The sequence below is a fragment of the Paramormyrops kingsleyae genome, chromosome 18, assembly GCF_048594095.1.
Source record: "Paramormyrops kingsleyae isolate MSU_618 chromosome 18, PKINGS_0.4, whole genome shotgun sequence".
In the NCBI taxonomy this organism is placed as follows: domain Eukaryota; kingdom Metazoa; phylum Chordata; class Actinopteri; order Osteoglossiformes; family Mormyridae; genus Paramormyrops; species Paramormyrops kingsleyae.
In genome coordinates this window covers 26908441-26931230 of record NC_132814.1, presented here as the reverse complement: position 1 = coordinate 26931230, position 22790 = coordinate 26908441, and the positions used below count along the sequence as shown (strand labels likewise).

At 39.6% G+C, this 22790-nt stretch overlaps 1 protein-coding gene and 1 long non-coding RNA gene across 2 annotated transcripts in view; one reads left to right on the top strand and one right to left on the bottom strand.

Moving 5' to 3' along the window:
- The window catches only part of LOC111835533 (ephrin-B1-like), a 59106-nt gene extending 36885 nt beyond the window's left edge, over nucleotides 1-22221 (top strand). The window contains exons 3-5 of the mRNA XM_023795969.2: nucleotides 16256-16348; nucleotides 18497-18631; nucleotides 21066-22221. Of these exons, the coding sequence (XP_023651737.1) occupies nucleotides 16256-16348; nucleotides 18497-18631; nucleotides 21066-21448 (611 nt within the window). The 3' untranslated portion in view covers nucleotides 21449-22221. The remainder of the gene's footprint in view (nucleotides 1-16255; nucleotides 16349-18496; nucleotides 18632-21065) is intronic.
- LOC111835534 (uncharacterized) lies at nucleotides 14272-17270 on the bottom strand. Its single transcript, XR_002836248.2, has 4 exons — nucleotides 17136-17270; nucleotides 16702-16829; nucleotides 15660-15765; nucleotides 14272-15299 (listed from the first exon to the last, which is right to left on the bottom strand). It is a non-coding gene; the product is annotated as an uncharacterized lncRNA (long non-coding RNA).
- Nucleotides 22222-22790: the final 569 nt, after the last annotated feature.

Here is a 22790-nt window from a genome sequence, read left to right as displayed (position 1 = left end):
CGGTTTCAGCAAGTCACGGCATGTGCTGCATTGCTATGAGATACTCAGATAGTTTCCTGAGTAAACAGAATATGTATAAAAAAAGTAAATGGAGCTGTGTGACTTGATGGATTCAACGGTGGCTCTTTTGACTGATACAGTATATAGGTTATAAAATGAATAAAAAATATAAATTCAAAATACGTTACTCTGTGTGCTCTACAAGCATTTGCACACACGTGTGTGTGTACAGTATGTGTGTGCATACATATATGCACACACACACACACACACACACACACACAATATATAACCTTGTGGAGATGATATGGGATTGGAATCATGCCTTGCATATGGATTGTCTATATGCTCTCCTGATGGGTTTCCTCTGGGTACAAAGACATGCATGTATCCATGTGTACATGCGTGTGCCCTGTGATGGACTGGCATCCCATCCAGGGTGTCCCTCAGCCCCGTGCCCTGTGATGGACTGGCATCCCATCCAGGGTGTCCCTCAGCCCCGTGCCCTGTGATGGACTGGCATCCCATCCAGGGTGTCCCTCAGCCCCGTGTCCTGTGATGGACTGGCATCCCATCCAGGGTGTCCCGCAGCCTCGTGCCCTGTGATGGACTGGCATCCCATCCAGGGTGTCCCTCAGCCTCGTGCCCTGTGATGGACTGGCATCCCATCCAGGGTGTCCCTCAGCCTCGTGCCCTGTGATGGACTGGCATCCCATCCAGAGTGTCCCTCAGCCCTGTGCCCTGTGATGGACTGGCATCCCATCCAGGGTGTCCCTGCCCTGTGCCCTGTGATGGACTGGCATCCCATCCAGAGTGTCCCGCAGCCCCATGCCATGTGATGGACTGGCATCCCATCCAGGGTGTCCCTCAGCCCCGTGCCCTGTGATGGACTGGCATCCCATCCAGGGTGTCCCTCAGCCCCGTGTCCTGTGATGGACTGGCATCCCATCCAGGGTGTCCCGCAGCCCCATGCCATGTGATGGACTAGCATCCCATCCAGAGTGTCCCTCAGCCCCGTGCCCTGTGATGGACTGGCATCCCATCCAGGGTGTCCCGCAGCCCCATGCCATGTGATGGACTGGCATCCCATCCAGAGTGTCCCTCAGCCCCGTGCCCTGTGATGGACTGGCATCCCATCCAGGGTGTCCCTCAGCCCCGTGCCCTGTGATGGACTGGCATCCCATCCAGAGTGTCCCGCAGCCCCATGCCATGTGATGGACTGGCATCCCATCCAGGGTGTCCCTCAGCCCCGTGCCCTGTGATGGACTGGCATCCCATCCAGAGTGTCCCGCAGCCCCATGCCATGTGATGGACTGGCATCCCATCCAGGGTGTCCCGCAGCCCCGTGCCCTGTGATGGACTGGCATCCCATCCAGGGTGTCCCGCAGCCCCGTGCCCTGTGATGGACTGGCATCCCATCCAGAGTGTCCCTCAGCCCCGTGCCCTGTGATGGACTGGCATCCCATCCAGAGTGTCCCTCAGCCCCGTGCCCTGTGATGGACTGGCATCCCATCCAGGGTGTCCCTGTCCTGTGCCCTGTGATTGACTGGCATCCCATCCAGGCCTTGTGCTCTCGAATGGACAGGCTGACATTCAGATCAGTACATTCTTATTAGATTGCTCATCTGTCTCTTTTATTTTGCTCTTTGTCTTCATTTAAGTGATGTCCACAGTTGAGGATTATCAGATTAAATTGATTACTCTGCTGCAGTAGCCTTGGTTGTCTGTAAGTTTAGCTAAAAACAAAAGTCTAAATTGATGGCTAAAGTCTCCATGGAGAGCATATTACCTGAAATTAACAGAGTCTGAGTAATACCAAGAATTTTCTTGACAGGATGGTCCTCTGCACTCAGTATCAGGTCACAGATATGTATAACTTCAGCAGGGATGCATAGGCAGTAATGCAGTCTGTCCACTGTAATCTCCTCATATTGCATCAAGGGCCTACATGGAAAATTGCATGTATTCAGAATCAAGGAGTTTCAGTTCCCAAGATACATTCCTGCATGATTTATGTTATTTCTTTTAGCCACAGAAATAAGGAAAGAGCACATTGAAATTCAGCTAATGTTTTGTAAGACAAACCTTACTGAGAAGTTACATAGGGGAAAAAATGCTATTTTGTGGAAGCTTCTGCTAAATACCTACGTACTGACTTTATTACGATACTTTTAAATATACAAAAAGATAATAAAACATTACTTACTAGTATTTTGTATTGGACAAAGATTCAGATATTGCAAATGTTTAGCTTCTTATTGGATATTGCTTATGGGTTTTTCAGTGTGTTCATTAAAAACTTCAGTTAAGATTTTTTAATCAGTTGCTGTGCATTGGAATTTAAATTATTCTGGTTTCTATTTCTGAAAGTTCCCTTTCATAATTCACTTTGTGCTGTAACAGTGTATCTATTTGTTGCGTACAATTCAGTTACAATATTTTCGGTTTGGAACGCATTATGAAACAAATGAATACATGTCTTGACACAGGGTGGAACCTAAATTTACAAGTAGAACTTCAACATGGAAAATATTATGCTAATTGTGGCTGGGAGTTGGTTATGGCCACAGTAACTGCTGGTTACAGTCAGACATACTGACAAAGCAAGAGCACTAAGACCCTCCCAAATCCCTAAAATCTGTAGTCTGCAAAGGTATAGATTTTTCTGTTTAGGGAGGTGGAGATAAGGGGCTGATTTGGTACCTACCAATATTGTGGGAGTACCGTGTGTATAGGGGGGTGGGGGTTTGGGGCTGATTTGGTCCCTACCAATATTGTGGGAATACTGTGTGTAGGGGGGCAGGCAGGGTGATTTGGCCCTTACCTATATTAAACCTATACCCTTGGTCTAACTAGTCTATGAATATTTTCTTTTTCCAAAATGCTGCACGACATCAAACCGGCTTAAACATTTACCCAGATACCAGCTTTTTGGTACTATACGGACATTTACTTATTCCTGCAATTTAATGAACAGATTAGCAGTATACCTAAAATATTCACGAGAGGCATATTGACATGTATATATAAATACAGTATGCCACATACTACTCTTAAACCCAAAGACTAACAAGCACTGAACAACAGGGTGGTCAGACGCTGGACAGTAAGGCACACACACGGTGGGCAATTTATACAATTTCTAAAGACACAGGAGGATCAGATGGGGCTCACGCAAGACACAGGCAAGGGCACACATGACAACTGAGAACATAACAAGTATTAACAACGCCACAAACAAGGGGCTATTTACATTTTCCCAGCATGCTCCGGCGCTACACTGCCCCCCTCTAAGGTCCACTGTCCCACCACAACCTGTCCTCTGCCAGCTGAAACAGCAGCAGGGAATGTTGCCCAAATAAACAGTGCACCAGCAGTGGTCATTATTGTATAATGAAAATAAATGATTCCCAACAATGAAATTATGCAGTTTAATAATAACTATAACCATCATAATCACAAAAAAACAATAAGATAGGAAGTTGTGTTTTAGTACGACTTTTTAGTTGCTAAGGTATGACCCGATGCTTGAATAATGCAACGAGTATCATTAATCGTAAGTCTAGGTTAGTCTTGAAGCAACCCAGTGAAAAACACCATGGTTTGCTAGTTGTTACGCACAGTGTTCGAGCGCCGAAGGTGAAACGGCTGGCTGACTCGGAATGCGGAAGAGAGTGTGCATGTAGCGGATGGAAGATTTCAGTTATTTTGTGTGTTATTGTAAATGAAAGAGACCATGTTCCACGGTTTGCTTGTTGGTAAAAAAAAAACCCTTTTCTTGTTTGATGAATTCTTGCACAGGGGCGCCTTCAAGTGCAGAGGGTGTGGCCACGCCTTCTTCTAGGGTTAAGTGCAGAGGGTGTGACCACGCCTTCTTTTCGGGTTAAGTGCGGAGGATGTGGCCACGCCTTCTCGGGTTAAGTGCGGAGGGTGTGGCCACGCCTTCTCGGGTTAAGTGCGGAGGGTGTGGCCACGCTAATGAGGAGCGAAAACACTTCAATTAGAAGTGCGTAACTTTTTAAGCGCTTTTTTGACTTAAATGTTTTAAGTGAAAATCGATCCTTCAATGACTCAAGACAACTCATTTTATAATGTATTTTGATGTTTCCCTGATGAAAAAAAAATATACGAATGGGAATCTAATTGAAAACAAAAGTGAAATTCTGTTTCCCTACCACACAGGAATACATTATTGCAGACTGGGTGGATGTGTTAGCAGAATGAATTTACATGCAATTTCCTTTTAATATTTTATGCATGTGCTCATGTCTTTAATTAAATTGCCCACTGGATTATACTCCTTGTAAGCATTGAAAAATGTACAGATATGATTCATAATTATATATATAATCATAATTCATCCAAATTTTTTCAAAGCTATTTGTCCAGCTGATTTGAAGCTATATAGAAATTTTTAATTTTGTGTAAAAGAAAGAAAGAAAATTCTTAATCAAATGTGTTTTTGATAGCAGAGTATAATAACATGTCATGATAACATGAGAACAATAATGAGTATTCATTAGTAATCCTATTCATATGCTATATCTATAATTATATTCTATGGCTGTTTTGTGGAAGCCCTACAGTAGCAACTACTAAATTACTTCATTTTAAGGATTGTTTTTTAAATGACCAGTAGTTTAGCTTAATTGATTTGCCTAGTAAGCTTGCTGACAAGGTAGATGGAGTATACTTTGATTTTGGACAATTCTATGCTTCCAACTTTGTGGGAAAAATTTGGGGAAGATCCTATTCTGTTCCAACATGACCAAGTGCACAAAGAAAAGTCCATAAAGACATGTTTGGGTGAGTTTGGTGTGGAAAAACTTGACTGGCCCACACAGAGCGCTGACCTCAACCCCAAACACCTTTGGGATGAATTAGAATGGAGATTGTGAGCCAGACCTTCAGGTCCAACATCAGTGCCTGACCTTACAAATGTTCTTCTGGATGAATGGGCAAAACTTCCCACAGAGGTGAGGTAAGGAGCATGCACTGATTACAGTGCGTTGCTACATCCAGCACACGACAAACCACCCCAGGGATGAGATCCTGAGTGCAGCCGTGTGGCAGGTGATACCTCAGCACCACACTAGTCCGAATGGACCAGCAGGCTTTTTCCAGGGGGCTGGAGTGCCGATCCTGCTACCATCCAACAGACACCCTCCAAAATGCTGTGGAAAGCCTTCCCAAAAGCGTGGCAGCTGTTATAGCTGCAAGGGGGGGGGGGCAACTTCATAATGATTCCTATGGATTTAGAAAGGGATGTCATGTTGGTGCAATGGGCAGGTGTCCCAATACTTCTGTCCATATAGTGTATAACTTTCTGAGACCCAAGGAAAAAAGTGTCCTTCAGTTTTAGGTTAATTGTGATTTTCTATGTCTTTGGAGGAAATAAGACATCTTTTTTCTAATTTATTTAAATTTTTAATTTCACAGCATGTCCTCTTTAGTGTACAACCGCAATAAATATGTTTCCTTACATCAGTGAAAAGATGCAAAAACAAAATGTCCACTAAAATGGACATAAATGAATGGGTGGGGTCTCAGGAGGGTAAGTATGTTATACAGCTGCAAACTCCTGTTGTGCTCTACATGTGCAATACAAACACACCAACAAAAGTCAGAACATCTACATGTGCAATACAAAGACACCAACAAAAGTCAGAACATCTACATGTGCAATACAAACACACCAACAAAAGTCAGAACATCTACATGTGCAATACAAACACACCAACAAAAGTCAGAACATCTACATGTGCAATACAAACACACCAAGAAAAGTCAGAACATCTACATGTGCAATACAAACACACCAAGAAAAGTCAGAACATCTACATGTGCAATACAAACACACCAAGAAAAGTCAGAACATCTACATGTGCAATACAAACACACCAAGAAAAGTCAGAACATCTACATGTGCAATACAAACACACCAACAAAAGTCAGAACATCTACATGTGCAATACAAACACACCAAGAAAAGCCAGAACATCTCTGTAGTGGGACAGCGCACTTGTAAATTCCCTGTAGTTTTCTTTGTTTCATCTTATTTGTTGAGTCTTCACTCACTTGTTGTGTATCCTATATGCCAGCTCCTGTTAGGCTGGGAATTAAATTGCATCAATCAGCTTTTTCAAGATCGTATCGCTGTTAGGTTAACTAGAGACACGCCCCCTTCATCAATCAAACTTATCAGTCCTCACTGAAGTTGCCACTTTCAATCTGAATATAATAAGGGAGGCCAGCACCCATCTACCACAGATCATGGCGAACATGTATGTATGACAGATGCAAACTCTAATCCTCATTTTTCCCAAAAGATTTCATTGTACAATTGCATTGACATTTTCCTTTTGTATAATAAAAAAAAAACACTGAACAAAAAGTTAACATTCTTATTTTCAATACAGTATATTCTAGGAATTAGCTACGATCATCAAGAAATTATTTCCAAATCAAAGTCCTTTTAACTTTTGGGTCTTATATGTAGACTTGATCAATTCCTTGTCCAGAAACCAACAAGGAATACTGGCAAACGAGTGAGTTTATCTTGCCTTACGGCTGAACAGTTGTCATTCTGAAGTCAATAATCTTCGAGAACACGCAAGACCATGCATAATTGGAAAGACTAGGTTTGGCGCTGCTTCACTAGGTGGGTTTAAAAAACATGTCACATTCCATAACGAACCAATCAGCTACTAAATTGAAGGTGATAAGAAATACGTTGAAATCCATTAGCTTTGGACGGAAAATGTTTTCCTTCACTGAAATTCCTTTCAATCTACGGGTGGTGCTGTTTTGCACAATACGTTTTAGACATTCTTTGAACAGCTATACTTTTTTTATAGAAATGGTCATGCAATCATACATTGGCATTAAAATGATATTTTATGTGATATGAATATTACGTTTTTCTTTTCATCTTCTTATTATTAATATTAATATTACATAGTACAGAGTAGGACATACATGGAGTAGAACTGTGACCCCAGCAAGCTTCTGGCCTGGATTCCTGCTCATTACATGGAGTTTGCACAGTCTCCCATGTTTCACATTGTTTCTTCTCAGGTACTTGGCCATTGTACTTTTCCTCAGTCTAAAAATATGTGTTTAGGTGAGATGACGCCTGTGAGCTGGCCGTGGTGTGTGACTGTGCGTACTGGGCTGCCATCCCAGCCCAGTCACCCCCTGCCTCACGCCCTGGTTCCTGGGAATGGCTGTGTGCTTACCAAGATCCTGGATGAGCACTTACAGAAAATGCAAGGGTTATTATCCAAATCGATGTTTAGTTTCCTGGCTTGCAAGAACCTGGTAGTAGTAGGTAACATAAAATCACTATTTCAAACAACAGTAAGTGACTTTTAATAGCACCTCGGATCCAAAGGAAACCTGGACTTAGTGAGATGCTTAGGAGCGGGTTGGCCATTCTGTTTGAATATAAATATTATGATTACAGAACTGTTGTTTTTTTCAGTGTTGATGACATTGATTTATAGGGCATTCAGCAATACAGTCTGTTTGTGTGTATGCTGTCCCATCAGCCTAGAGGAATCTGATTTAATTCCACTATATTATACTTTATTGTATACGGATGGTATAAGGACACTTCATACATATCATATACCTTCACTAAACATTATATTTTTCTGGATACTTAGAAGATTGTTTGGTTATAAACCAAATGAATTTAATTTTTGGAATTCCTCTCTAAGATTCTACTTTGTCAATTTAAAAAATCACTTGTGAATCAGTCATAAGTAACACATTGGGGTATAGAAGGAGATTGGTACTGGAAAGATGTGATTTGTCTGAGGATATTAATGGGGCCTTTTATTAAATGACTTCCCTGCCGGGCAGAAGCCTTTGCGTGACACATTTCTGTGCTCGTCATCAAAGGCTATTTAGGTCCAATTGAAATATCAGATTGCAAATTCTCAGAATAGATCACAGATGTTTTCAGAAGCAAGACAGTGGTATATTGTTGTCTGGCTGTATTGCTACAAGCATTTGCACACGTGTGTGTCGTGCGTGTGTTTGAATACATATGTGTCTTTAATTGTTTGTTTTTCTGCCGTAGCTGATAATAAACCAGGCAAACAAAGCAACAGCATAATCAGAGACATTGTGGAACACTTTCAGGAATTTTAGGTTTTCTGGAATATCAATTAGCCACAATTTACCTAGTATAAGGAGTACACTTCACAGTAAATAGTTTCCAGCTGTGCTTATTTTAATAGTCTCAATAACAGCAAAATTGTTGGTAACAATTTACTTAAGGGGGCACTCGAGGCTCAGTTACTTCTCAATCATAAAGAAATATGGTAACTGCATGAAATATGTGAACTGTGAACCATGAATGAATATGGGATCAGTCCATAGCTAACACATTTCTGGGTAAATAACACATTAAGTAAGGGCGTACTACTACATTATTCGTGCCCCCTCAAGTAAAGTGTTACTAAATTGCTTTTTTTCCTTCCTGTATTTTAAATGTGTTGTTCTGCTATTTTAAGGGAACATTTATTAAAAGTTTTCATTCTACTGTTAATTTTGTTCAGTCAGAAATTGCTTTAGTATTTGTTTTGTGGGGATTGGACTTAACAGCACATTGTAAAGCTGGTTAAAAAGGATAAAGCAGCTCAGACTGGGAGATCAGCTTCAAGGTGAGAACAAAAGTGAAGCTACTGGTGAAATGTAGTAATGGGTGACTTGTGGGAGATAGATAGAGTGAGTGAGTGAGCGAGCGAGTGAGCAAGTATGTATGTATGTATGTATGTACATACATGTATGTAGGGCACGGCTACCCCTTGAAATAAGACCTTTACAGGTAATCTCTTTCTCAGCATAATTATGTATTTTGTACAGGTGTCCACATATGCTAATTGTTGGTTAAAAGCTTAATACATTTACATCAATTTAACAATTCACTCTACATGTATTTATTATATAGTTTAGTAATTAATAATATTAGTAAACTATATAATCTCCAAATATTTAGAGCAATATTTTAAATTGAGAAAAATTGATATGTGAATTTACAATGAGTTAGTCTGAATTTGCTAATTTAGTATACTTATAACATTAGAAAGATACTTAAAAGTGAACTGTGATCCACAATTGTAATGAATTGTAATTTATCACAGAATACTGTTTTTTAATTGATTCACAGCCCTACTAAAAATATATACCAGTTTGTTTCCTGTATGTATTTGTATTTCTACAACCCAGATTGAATTAGTTACATAGTTCTAGTTCACTTTAGTTAACTGCAGTAAGCATACAGACCCAAAGACATTTCCCATACTTGTTGAAAGCCACCCTGCATGGTACAGCTGTATTCAGTGCAATAACAATTAATTACAGTATGTGCTTTAACTATACAATGCATTTCCTTCGGTATTCTTGCATATTTTCTGCAAAGTTTGCTTGCTTGTAGAAGAATAAAATCTCTCAGCCTCTAGAAAGGTCTCAGAAGAGGATTACAGAAAAAGTGCAGTGCCTTTTGTGTCATTCTCCTTGACAGCTGCTTTTGTTCCAGTTAAGAGTGCTAGAGAGTTGGCCAAAGTCAATGTTCAGGGCTCCTCAATCTCCCACTTTGTTTCCAGAAAATCCACTATAGAGGTTGAAAATGAATTCAGTCCAAGGTATTTATCTCTCAGGACTCATGCTTGTGCATCATTTTTAAATGTCAATTACAGGACACGGCCTTTTGTATGTAACTAGGGCTACACTCAGACTGGAATTCAATGGATGTTTTTAAAACTTCAGAATGACAAAAATGAAATGTTGAGGTCAATTAATGTTTTTCCCCCATAAAATACTTAGTCCTGCTGTGTAGCATCCCTGAGCTTTTTTACCTGCCCAAGACAATGGAACACACTCACCAGCAAAAGCTGTTCAAGACTTATTAATGTCACCAATATGATTTTGGGATTTGGGAGGGGGTACTGTAGAGTAGCCAGATGAAACCCAATGAAGCATAGATACAGAATTCTAGCCCGCACTTGCACTCAAATCCAGTTCTGCAGTTGACAAATCTTATGCTGGGCAAAGCTTTTGGGTTTACTGAATATGAATAAATATGGCAGTTTGAAAGATGCTTGTTTCATAACCTAAAACTCTATTGCTGAAGCAATTGTTGACCCTTCTACTACACCATGACAACATCACTGAACTGAGGGTTATAAAGTTACAGGTTGATTTTTAAACAGTAATATTATAGCAAGTCAACATCTTCTGTTTTAGGAACCAGGCTTTTTAAACAGGGTTTCTGTTCCACCTCTCTTGGAATGATGCATATTGCTAAGGTGTCTGATTTACTCACTTAGACATATAAAAGCTGCTTCCCCAGACCCGTGTACTGTCTGATGTGAGAGAAAATGGCCAAATTGGGCCTGGATGCTGCCCCCCACTGATTCATGGCTCCCAGCTCCCATGGTGCAGCTGGACCTCAGGATTTAAAGGTCACCCTTAATTTTGTCGGGAAAGTTGAAGTCCTTTCTAATCTCGTGGCAGCTATGAAATCTTGTTCCAAACTTTTGGCTCAGTTTACCAGCACACTGGATAAGTGTATCTGATCTGATGAAGTTTGAAGTTACCCTTGGAGCGTTGGGACCCCACCACAGTTTCTGCAAAATTTTTTAAACAATAGCAGACCTTCTCTTGGGTTGATTTTTTTATTTTTCTGCCATTTTGATTGGTTTATTCATCCTGATTAATAACAACAAAAACAAACAGGAATCTCAAAACATAAATTTTTTAATTATTAAGCAGGTAGAACAAACCAGTGAAAATTGTCAAAACGTCTGCTACAGACAGCTGAATCATCACTTTAATAATCGAGTTGTCGTAATGCATCTTTCCAAGCAGCTCTAGTTTTGCACGAATGGTGAATGGTGGGATTTAAACTGCAGGTTTTTCACTCAGAGCTAATATACAGTATGAAAGAATGCCATGAATCTGACGCTGAAATAAGACTTTTCTTCCATGAAGAAGTTCAATTTAGATTCTTATGATCTGTCCTGAGTAGTTTACAGCATGCAACCAATGATATGCGGTTGTTGCACAAGTGATAAAATTAAGATGAAGCAAATAAAAGTTTGAAATCTCGAAGGTAAGCCTAGTGTCACGAACACCGACCGGGGAAGCATGAGCAGGGAGACGGAAGATCGGGGAATGCGGGATTTATTAGAATGGTAGTGAAAAGGAACAGGCAACAAACGCAGAGCAACAATGCATTGACCGGACTGGGGAAACACACTTTAACGAAGACTTATATACACAGGACTAATTAACAACAAAGAGAAACAGCTGGTAAACACGGGGAATCCACACGAGGTTAATGAGGGGGTGTGGCACACGGAAGGAGCGGACGATTGGGGCAGGACACCTAGTTCCTTTGTAAACCTTGTGCTCGCTCTGTGACATGACAAGCAGGGACAGACTTTGGTTTTTCAGTGCCTGGGTGTGAAGACTAAAGGGCTGTGTTAATGACTCATTCATTTCTAGCATTCCTCACGTCACCACAAGAAAATTCCGCCACCACCTCCGGCCCTCTCCCATCCTACTAGGATGACTTTCACAGGTGTTTGCATCCCCTTTTGCTTGCAGATTCCCCTGCTTTGCAGAACCATGATTGCTGTTCAAGCTTGCTCAGTCCTATGCTGCCTTTGCCTGTCAATGCAGGTAGAAAGTACCATAAACCAGTAAAATTCAGAATTTATAAAACCCATAATTGAAAACCTAGTTTGTTCTGATGCACATGTAATGACAGCTTTAAACCACAGTCCTCAATTAATTTCATTCTATTTTTCCTACAGTTTTAACCAATGAGGATCAACTGACCATTCATTTTCATGCAGCAGTAAAATATTTGCAGGTACTCATTGAAGGACCAATCAGTAGGCAGCCTGAATTACTATTTAACAACTTAAGCAATACACAAAAAATGTATTTTATTGACATCCTTGCCTGGAATAATATCTTAGTGTAAACTAAATGTAAATTTAATGTCCAAGACCTATCTTCCTAATAACCTACCTACCCCTTTCAGTCTTTTTTCCATAGGCAAGATTTAGCATGTTTTAAACTAATATTGTGGGGAAACAAAAGTTAGATTATGAATGAACATGTTTTACTTAAATTAATTCTCACAGTTATGCTTGCAGTGCACTTATTCATGGGTAATTAATTACATGCATATATTAGCTGCTTTGTGTTCCAGTATAAGTATTGCGAATGGACACAGACTTAATTTGTCTTTTTCTTATCGGGTTAATTAGCAGCATCACCCTCAAATTCATCTTATGTTGGAAAAAGGTTAAACATTGTAGCGCTCAGCAGACCCAAGCATCTCATCTGCAGGAAGATGTGGCTGCTTCCTTCTAACGGTGATGATCCTTTATTGATAGTCCTTACAATGGCCAAACACCACCATGGTTTACCAGCATCGTTCAGTATGCCACACTGCCCAATGGACACCCCCCAGTGTTATATATTCATATAAAAATATTCTGAGGTGACGTGCTGGTCATAACAACATGTTTGGAGTCTTACTTTTGTTTTGGGAGTAATATTCAACTAAGTATATATTTCTTGTGTTAGTCAAGAAATGGATTACTGCACTCAAAGGAAGATCCTAACAGGTCTGGATGCTGTTCAGCGAAATGGTCATTTCAATATTAGTTTAACAACTCTGCGCTATTAGTTAAGTTCTCCCCAAACGAGCTTAATGGGCCGAATGTAAATTTCTTATGTTCTTATGCTTTTTGTCTTTCCACTTCTTTTTGTGAAACTTTGCTGATGATCTTCTAAAAACTGCACTGTGTATATGTATATATATATATGTACACACACACACACACACACAATATATATATATAGACAGAGAGAGAGAGAGAGCTTTCCTGGGACGTTTCATATCTCATGGCAGGTTCAAAGCTGTCTTTCACACAGTATGAATTGACCTCCTAAGCTCAGCAAGCTATGATGTATAGTCACTGGGCATTATCGCATTAAAACATTTGTATGGCTTGCTGAAATTAGTGCTCAGTTCGGGATGATTCAACTGAAATATATTCCCTTCTTGAATATGCCTAATGCGTTTTTTTGTTTTGTTTTCATTTTACTCTGGTCCAACTCGTACAATGTAACATAGCTGTGATGCAGTGGGGTCATCTTGAGCCATCCTGCTGCTTAGTACTACCACAACCCCCTGGTTTTCTGCATGACAATTTGGATGGAATCTGGCATCTCTCCCAGAATCGTGCATCTTAATAGTGGTGACATCATTCAGGCTGCTGATCCGCTTCTGCTCAACACCCGGCTGTCTGCAAATAGACCGTTAAACAAGCATTTGGGAAACTAAAGCATGATTTGTTCTCTTGTTAATTGGTGTTAGCTATTGATTGTTCTTCTTTACATTTCTTGTGCGCTCAGATCTAATACGAACTGGGAGCCATGCGCTCCTCATTCTCTACCTCCCCATTGAACGGTGGTGGAATGGGAGAGATCGCACACAGAGAAAGGAGCCGCATTTCACCAGGGGAACAATAGGAAGCTCCAGAGATTTTTGTCCAGGAACCCGATTATTTCAGAATGCCAAAATCCTATCCTGCCTTTAATGTCCATCAAACAACCAATTGTTATGTTGCCACTTTTAATTTTTCCTAACATTACTATGCAGTTGGTAAGAAAGAAAACTCAACCGAGATAAATGCCTTTTAGCATCATCAATATGAAATGACATAATGGACACAGGGTGCTAAGCAACATATATTCTGTATTTATTTTTCTTGATTGGGCTACTTTTAGTCATTTTAGCTAACAGTTTTATCCGCATATTGAATCAGTGATTATTTTTGAGTGCTAGCCCATTATGAGCAATAGGGCCCCTGGGCACCGTTTTTTGTGCATTTATCTGAGAAGATTTTAAAGATTTCATTTGCTATTGGTGTATCATTGCTAAAATGTACATAGCGGAGGTGATGATGTCTTTGTAATACGCTTAAACGTCTTTGTGCTGCTTTCTGATGTGATATTCACACCTGTATATGGAGTTTGTGTCTAGCTGTCTTTTAAAAATATAATGAAAATGGCTACTTAGATAAGTCAGGCAGTACAGCTGTCCATTCAGTCCAGCCGCAAGAGGTGGAGCTTGGTTTGCAGTGATTTTTTTGGTGTCCTCGTGTTATTAGTGTAAGCAGGGAATACAGATTTGATTTAGCCATCAAACCATTATCAAAACAAGAAAAATCATACAAATATTACTCAATTTGTCAGTTTATGCTGTACTGACATCTCATGTTCATGGTTTTTTATCAAAAAACATAATCATAAATAAAGTAATTTATCGTGCCTGGATCGAAAAGTATTCCTCATATTTCTCATGCCTTTAATTGATCTTCTGTAATCTCTCAATCCGTCTAGGTGCAAGAACTGTGAAGCAAACTGTGATCTACTCTGTCACCTTCTGTGAGGGAACACAGGGAAAAAGTATCTGGTCTTCAAAGGCCTTTTCTATACGCCTTACGGCGCATTTGTAGAAACCTCAGAGTGTGGAATGCTGGTAGTCGGGTAGAATGAAAAAACACAAGGAGAAAGGAGGTTAACGAGCCTGCGACTCCGTATGTCATGGAGGTAGCACTTATCTAGTGGGATACAGCTTCCCTGAAGGAGACCTGCTCTCTTTGTTGCCGGCCCTAGTGCCACTGCTGCACAGAGACGGCTTTGAGTCTTATGGAGTAGGATCTTATTAGTTGAACATTTTTTAAGGACTCATTTACACTGGCTAATGAGGGTGGAGTCTGGGCGATTTAATAAGGCAGTCATTCGTCAAAAGGTGGGAGTGGGTACAAGGCTGTTAAGATGGAGGACTTTGGGAGGAGCACAAATAACCATGGAGTCGTGACAGGGACCGTAGAGGAGAACAGGCAGTGGATTTCTCATGAGCAGAAACGCCCCTCTGTTTCACAGTCTGAAGACATCATTATGATGACTTAATGCCTGTGTTGTTTTCTTTCAAATTGGATAAGAGATGCTTGTTTTTGGTTGTCCTTTTTCAACATGCAAAACTAACAGTGCTAAAACCGAACCCCCCCCCTCCCCACCATGAGCTTCTCAGTGGTGTTTGATTTTAGGAAAACTGTTGCTCTAAGATCAGGTTTTTAGCCTACTGTGCCACTCTGTCACTAATTACAGGGCTTGCAAAAAAGAAGGTTAAGCCCACGGCATTTTCTGCTTGCTGTAATTGCTGCTGGCAAACCTCGCCTGGTCAATTGCTTGGTACATTCCTGTAGGGAGGAGTAAGATCAAGGAAAGGAGCTTTAGGCAGGGATAATGTGATGTGAAAATGTGCCACACAAAATAAAATTGACTGATTAAAATTGAAAAGAAATAAGGAGCAGAGAGAAAACAAAAATGACAGATTCTACATACTGAATTACAATTCCGTGAAACTTAAACAACTCCTTCTTAAAAATCCACATTTTCAAAATTTCCTTGAAAGCTGCTGCATGACTGTGGTGCAGTTTCAATCACAAAACTGTTAGTGGCAACTGAACTCTTCAACCCACTTTCAACCCCATTTTGCTGTCATATGAATATATTAGGGGGGGTTATTGGTTCTGAAACCAATCCCCCCCAGTGCCAACCTGCTGCTGCAGGTGCAGCCTGTTGATCCCTCGATGGATGAATACCCCCAGTGCTGTATATTCTGAGGTGACGTGCCGCTCATAACAGTGAGTCTCAGCTCTCCAGCTGCAGGAGGAAGAATTTTTCATCTTGCAATTAACACTATAAAACATGTAAACCATGAAAATATGCTATTTAAAGGCAAGCTGTACATTTTGTAAATATTACACAGTACATCTTTTATAGTCTTCCAACTCCATGTGTCACATGACTTTTTGTACACTGGTTATTGGGTGATCATGCCTGTGCTAAAAGCTAGGCTAGTTCATTAGCCCAAGATGAATAATATCCCTGAGACTGCAGCCCCGCAGTCACATTCATGTCAGCGGTGTGGGAACATTTTGGTTATCCAGTAGGGTGTAACACCTTCCGAGACCACTGACTGCCAATGTTTTTCGGAAATGTTGTTCTGTTGATTTCTATCAATCTATGTATATATATCCTGTGTGTTTATTTGGGGGTCATGACTGCCATACAGTAAGTGCCAGACTAGTTTGTCTATGGTTCTGATTATTTTTTGAGTATCAACTAACAGGACGTTTATCATTCATTGCAGCTACATCGAACGGGACCTTGGAAGGGCTAGAGAACAGGGAAGGCGGAGTGTGCAGCAGTCACTCCATGAAGATCATCATGAAAGTTGGCCAGGGTGAGTTACTTCTCCTACAGTATTTGAAATCAGTGAAATATGAGTGACTACGGCTGTGGGTAGCTGTATTTAACCATGAATTTATTACTGTTATCTGTAAATCCTTGCAGGATAACTAAAGTCATATTGTATTATCATTTATTTAATCCTTAACGCATGCAGTAATTAGATTCCCAAATAGGAGAATTGTATGAGCAAAGATTTTTAAGAGGTATTTCGCTCTCTCCCTGAATGACTTGATGTCTAAATTTAAAAGTTCATGAAGCTGATGAGGGAAGGAACAAGTGACTGAGCGAGAAAAGTAGCACATTCAAAAAGCGTATTGGGACACACTTGCATCCTCAGTGACTTACCATGCGTCGCCTCTTTTTATGATGTCATCACTTAAGAGGAACCTTTTATGCAACGTCAAGTGTGGGTGTCACCAGAGGAGACTTTCTCTTCCGCAAAGGGTACTCCCTACTAGACTTCCACACACCCCCTGCAAAAGGGTGATTTCACCAAAAATTGGCCCTAGACAACTCACTCCTTTACATACATATATAGTAATATACAATATAACATACAAACAATATATATTATATATTGTTTTTAGTTTGGAAACTGGAGTCATCTAGTAATTTTACAGCAAGGAATCTAGAAGATCAGTTCAGATGTTGGAACAGCAAATTCATATCCATTTATTTTCAGATTTGGAAAACTTCCCTTTGTTAACAAACACAGCTACATTTTATATTCCTAAATAGCCTAACAAATCCAAATGTATTAGTGAATCTTTCTTGTTGACCTTCTAAATATGCCAGGAGGCTGTGATGTTATGTTATGTCATGTTGTTTCAGTCTCAGTGAGTTTTTCTGTCCTTTAACCACCTCAATCACTGTCCCCCAAAGACTAAGCAAGGCAAACTGCTGTGGTAAGAAATCACTGTCAGTTGAAGCCTAGCTACTGTTGTGAATTCATTTTTAAATCACATTTAATTGTAAACAAATAAATATGTCAATACTAACAGAAAACTTGTTATTGGAGCAGAATTTTTTTATCAAAGGGAATGGAGCCTCCATTTAAAACATCACATTAAAAAATACTTTAACATATATTACCTGCAACAGTGTTTATATCCTTTGTCTCATCACAAGTCAGATAATCTGCATTGTGAAATTGCAATCCATGCCATCCAGGGTAATCTGTTTTCATTGTAATCTGGCTTCTGATTTACATACTTTTGGCTTCACTTGTATTGATGAATCACATGGTTATTTTGGCTATGTAGAAAGATATGGTAATATTTAGTGTTATATTTTATGCTAAATGAACATATAAAAATACAAACAATTATAAATAAATTAAACTATGGAGAATGTCAATATTTTGTAGTATGTTGATGTGCTCATTCAAGAGCATAGTGGCAAGGTTATTGGTTGATCTATGAATTTAGAAGTACTATGAGTTATAAACCTGCCCGTCTCCTCCCTGTCATGGTCCTAACAAGCTACGCCTATCCCTCTCGTTCGTAACCCTCATGTGGAAATCACTCCCAGCTGCCTCTCGTTAGTTCTCTGATTAGTCCCATAATACGTGCCTCCCAGTCCTGTGTTCCCCAGTCCGGTCACTGACTCTCTTGTTGCCCGTGCCCTTCCTTGTTCCACTCCTCCCATTTTGTGATCCCCGCAATCCCATTTATTTCCAGCCTCTGTTCTTTTGAGTTCAGTAACCCCCCTTTTGTTTTGCTACAACCCCTGCCCTCGAGTCCTTCGTCCTTCAAGTCATGACACTATGGAAGCTGAAAAGGATTTTTCAAGAGGAGTGGGTCAAATTTATTATTCATCCCCATTATCCTTTTAATTCATGGGTCTGAATACAGGTTGAAATAAATTACATTTAAATGCATTATTTTAGGTTTATTTATTTAGCTATTTTAGGTTTTATGGTTATGATATTTGTGTGTTGATATATTTGCTTATGATAACACTCTTATAATACTTAATATTTCAAGCTCTTTATTGCAAATAGCATTTGCAATTGCATCAAAAAGCACTGCACTTGATTTATAAATCCACATTAATGGTATATACTGCACTTTAAGTTTAACTATGTCCATACATAAAGCAAAAAGCATGCATTGATTGCAATAATGTTTTATTGTTGCAGACCCCAACACAGTACTCCCAGACCCAGTGAACACTGAAAGGCCGAGGAAAGATTACGAAAGCAAAGCAAAGGACTCCACCAACAGCCCAGCCAAGAAGAGACAGAAGGATATATCAGTAGACCAGGGCAGTAAAGGTGAGAACGTCATTTTTTTGAAAGATGGCCCACTTTCCAAGGGATACGTCTGGAAGCACTTACAATGTATAGCTCTGATTAAAACTGAATATCCAGCTTTTTTTGAGACATCATTATTGTAACAGAGGAGAGGATATAATGTAGATGTGGTTATACAGACACGCAAATATATTAGTTACATGAGCTACATTTCTCGGCTGAGGGAGTAAAAGCCAGGATATGCTTAAGAATTCCTAAGTAAAAAGGCTCTCATCTGAACCGTTCGCTCCATCCACCTCGTTACACTGTAGCTGTCATTTTTCTATGACCTTGTGCATTTTGTTTTTTGGACCCATCACTCACATCAGTGTCAGCATTCTTTGGTTTTATAATTATGACCATGAAGCCCATAATGAGTCCTTTTTATTTGATGTGTGAACTTCACATAATTTACTGGTCACAAGAATGTCTGCTGCTGCAGTTTTTGTAATTAGTTTGACTGATAATCTATATTGACATGCTACTCGAGTCTGGTGAAGAAAAAATTAAAATTCATAGCTGTGGTGCTAAGATGGGGTTATGGATAACATTATCCGGCACCATTAGAGTCATTCAGGAAAATAAGGTATTCCTGGCATTTGCATTCTGGGCATTTTCATTTCTGTGTATGCTCTCCAAGGTTAAATTACTAAGCGAGAACTTTTTTTGTCAGACTAAGAAGAAAAATGTTGAAGTTGATGAAGGTTTTTAAAAAATCATTCTTCCTCAATCTCTGGGAAATCTGGGGGACAAATGAAAATCAGATGTGTAAAATATTCCCTCTTTCCTCCTTTGGGCTTTTGCCAAGATTCTCTGAGTGTGGTTCACTTTTGAATCAAAGGTTTCTACAGCCATTTTTATTGATGTTCCGCATGTTTTGAACTGTCCTATGTGTCCAGTTACTCTTAGGAAAGTGAAATGTTGCTGCAACAAGCAGTAAGGTAGAACTTGCCTAAGTTCCTTCATACCCCTGGGTGGAGTGGAATGTAATAAAAGAGTACAGTTCATCATGCCTGTCTGCACGGTCCTGGTATTGAAAAGCAGCCGAATGCATGCAAAGTCTCTTTAACCAGTTAAACCGCCAAAAATGTGCATACAAAATTGTTAATTGTTAAAAGAAAGAAAAAAACAGGATATTCCTACAGTTTTTGTGGTGACGTGTGGAGTGAGCAACATGCTAGAGACTTTTGTCAGTCTGCTTTTCATATGCAACAAAATAAGGCTGGAAACTCAGCCGTGATCAAAACAAAATGTATATACATAAAAGGCATTAATCGTTATATAGTTCTGGCCTCTCAGTACATTTATGGAGTAAGTTTCTGTGACAAATAGCTGAAATAGATTACACCCCTTTTACAATGACCCACAGGATTAGGGTCAGGAGAGATAATGAATGTCTCAATTTTATCTTTATTGTTTCAAGTAAATTAAATATAAGGGACATAGTGCTATTTAAAATAGAAATATCAGTTAACAATAATTGAAATTTTTTACTGAAATTATGCATATAATCAATTGCATTGGGAAGAAGAGGCTGTTTACATGAATAATCTAATTACAAGGTATCCTGCAGTGAAGATAAAGCCTCAACTAAGATCTGTCTTTTAGATCAAGCTGAGTTTCTGTGAGAATTTCAAAGGTAATTTCCCTTGGGAACGTAATTGCATCCATTTTAACATCTCATCTGTGTTATATATATTTTTTTCTAGCAGAAACAGATAAACAAAAAAAAATAGAAATATCAAGACATTTGCTTTAATATCAGATGCAAAAATAACCACTTGACAGCTGCCAAAGACTAAAGCATGCTAATAAAGTATTAAAGAATATAATGTAGCATGTCATGATCACAACCTCCAGCTCATGAACCTGCAGGTGATCTAACTTTCTATCAAGCTCAAATGAGAAAAACATACAGGTGTGGCTGATGATGGATGGATGGATTTATTTATTGATTGATTAATTAAAACATACTACTGAATTCAATCCATGATTTAATTGCTTTGTGGATGAAATTACAATGCAAATCTGCATGACTCTGGCCATGATAGATGGTTAGAAGATTGATGGATGAATTTTAACACACATCCTTGTCATTTAAGAGAGTTTAACCTTCATTGTGATAATAAATTGTTCTGTACTGTATTTAATCTTTGTTAATATACAAATATAATCTTAGAATCGCCTAGTGACAGATAATATACTTGTGATCTGCATACAGAAATGAGTTTGAATAAGGAAAGATCTTGAAGGAAATCAATTTAATGAATGCCTTCTTTTGTACTATTTTCAACTATTTGTAGTTTTATTTGCTAGTTGGTGTTATTTTGTTTTCCATTTTTCCAAAATAAATCATGATTATATGGCTCATATCTCAACAAAAGTAACTCTTTCATTCTTTCTTTTCTTCAAACAGATACTACCGACCAGGATAAGAAGTCCAAGACTGCAGAGAGCATCTTTGGTTCCAAGCCTGCACTGTTTGCTGCCATTGGGGCAGGCTGTGTGATTTTCCTCCTATTCATCATCATCCTGATCATTCTGGTCATCAAGATCAGGAAGCGTGCAAGAAAGCACACTCAGCAACGCACAGCGGCCTTGTCTCTCAGCTCGCTTGCTAGTCCCAAGTGCTCAGGGAATGCTGGCTCAGAGCCGAGTGATATTATCATCCCGTTACGGACTACAGAACACAACTACTGCCCCCATTATGAGAAGCTGAGCGGTGACTATGGCCATCCAGTCTACATTGTCCAAGAGATGCCCCCACAGAGCCCAGCGAACATCTACTATAAAGTCTGAAGTTTTTAGCAATGGTCCATATTCTTTCAAGGAACTTTCTACCTATAACCTCTGTAAAGTGATGGACGTTTCTGACAGCGAGAAGAGACAGCTAAAAATCTTGATATGACAGATATAGTAAAGACACTTTCACATTATTCTGGAAGTCAGAGAAAGGTTGTTTGACCCTCCACATCCTTTTCTTGTCTGGTTTCTTGCTGCATTATATCTGCAGATGGAACACCAGGATGGTCCAGCTTTTGAAACTACGTAGCCTTCTTTGTTGCCCATGTGGAGACTAGATATGTGAACAGGGTATTTAAAAAGACAAAGCCCTGCAATAAATGAGCTGTATGTAATGGAATTCATAGCTCAAGTGCAGCTTTCACAGGTCGCTCAGGGAGCTGGGCGCAGTGCGATGACAAACACCATTTCTTTCACACTACAATATTTACCTTTGTTATACTGTATGTCAATTCATTGTCCTTCATCACAATAGCGTTTTTAAAAATGACTTTGTTTTTTTCCATGTTTCCTCCGCACTGCTTTTTTCCCCCCCTCAAAACATCTTATTAACAATTACTGAGATTTCCTTTGTGTACCAAATGCACATCTAACAATCCGTACAGTGCAGACAAATGTATCATCAGTACATGCTGCCTGCTGCTAGAGAAGAAGACGTTTGTGTCTGTATATTTCCCAACAGGCATGTAACTCAGGAAGCACTTACTAGGTGTGTCATGTGATCACCTCTTCCTGAAAATTAATTAATAAAATGTAATTTGTTCACACTAGGTTCTTGGGTGCAATTAATTTGAATAGCAATTACAAAACATTTCACAGCTGAACACCCAAATGCCAAAACCATTAATGTCCTTAATTTTTTGTTTCTTATGTTAAAATGTTACTCATGAGAAAGATTCTTTCATTCAAGATTGAGAAACATTCATTCATTCATGTTTCATTCATTCTTTCATTGACTATAGCAGGGGTCTCCAACTCCGATCCTGGAGAGCTACTATCCAGTAGGTTTTCTGTCCCACTTGGCTTGTCCCACCTGGTGTGGCTCATCTGAAGCCGGGTATGCTCTCCAGGACTGGAGTTGGAGACCCCTGGACTATAGGCTTTCCAAGTTGTGTCTGACATGAAACAGCACTCAACTAGAGTATTTGCACTACTTTAATGGGATATTTTTTTTATACTTTTAGAATTAAGAACCATCATTTGTTCACATACATGATATAGACTGTGTTTCAAAGGGCACATATTCAGTCGATAAGAGTTATTTTTCAAGTTCAAAGTTTGATTCACTGGAAACTGAGGGGTGTAGATGGTTGTTGACCATGTTGGCCTTAGCTGGCCA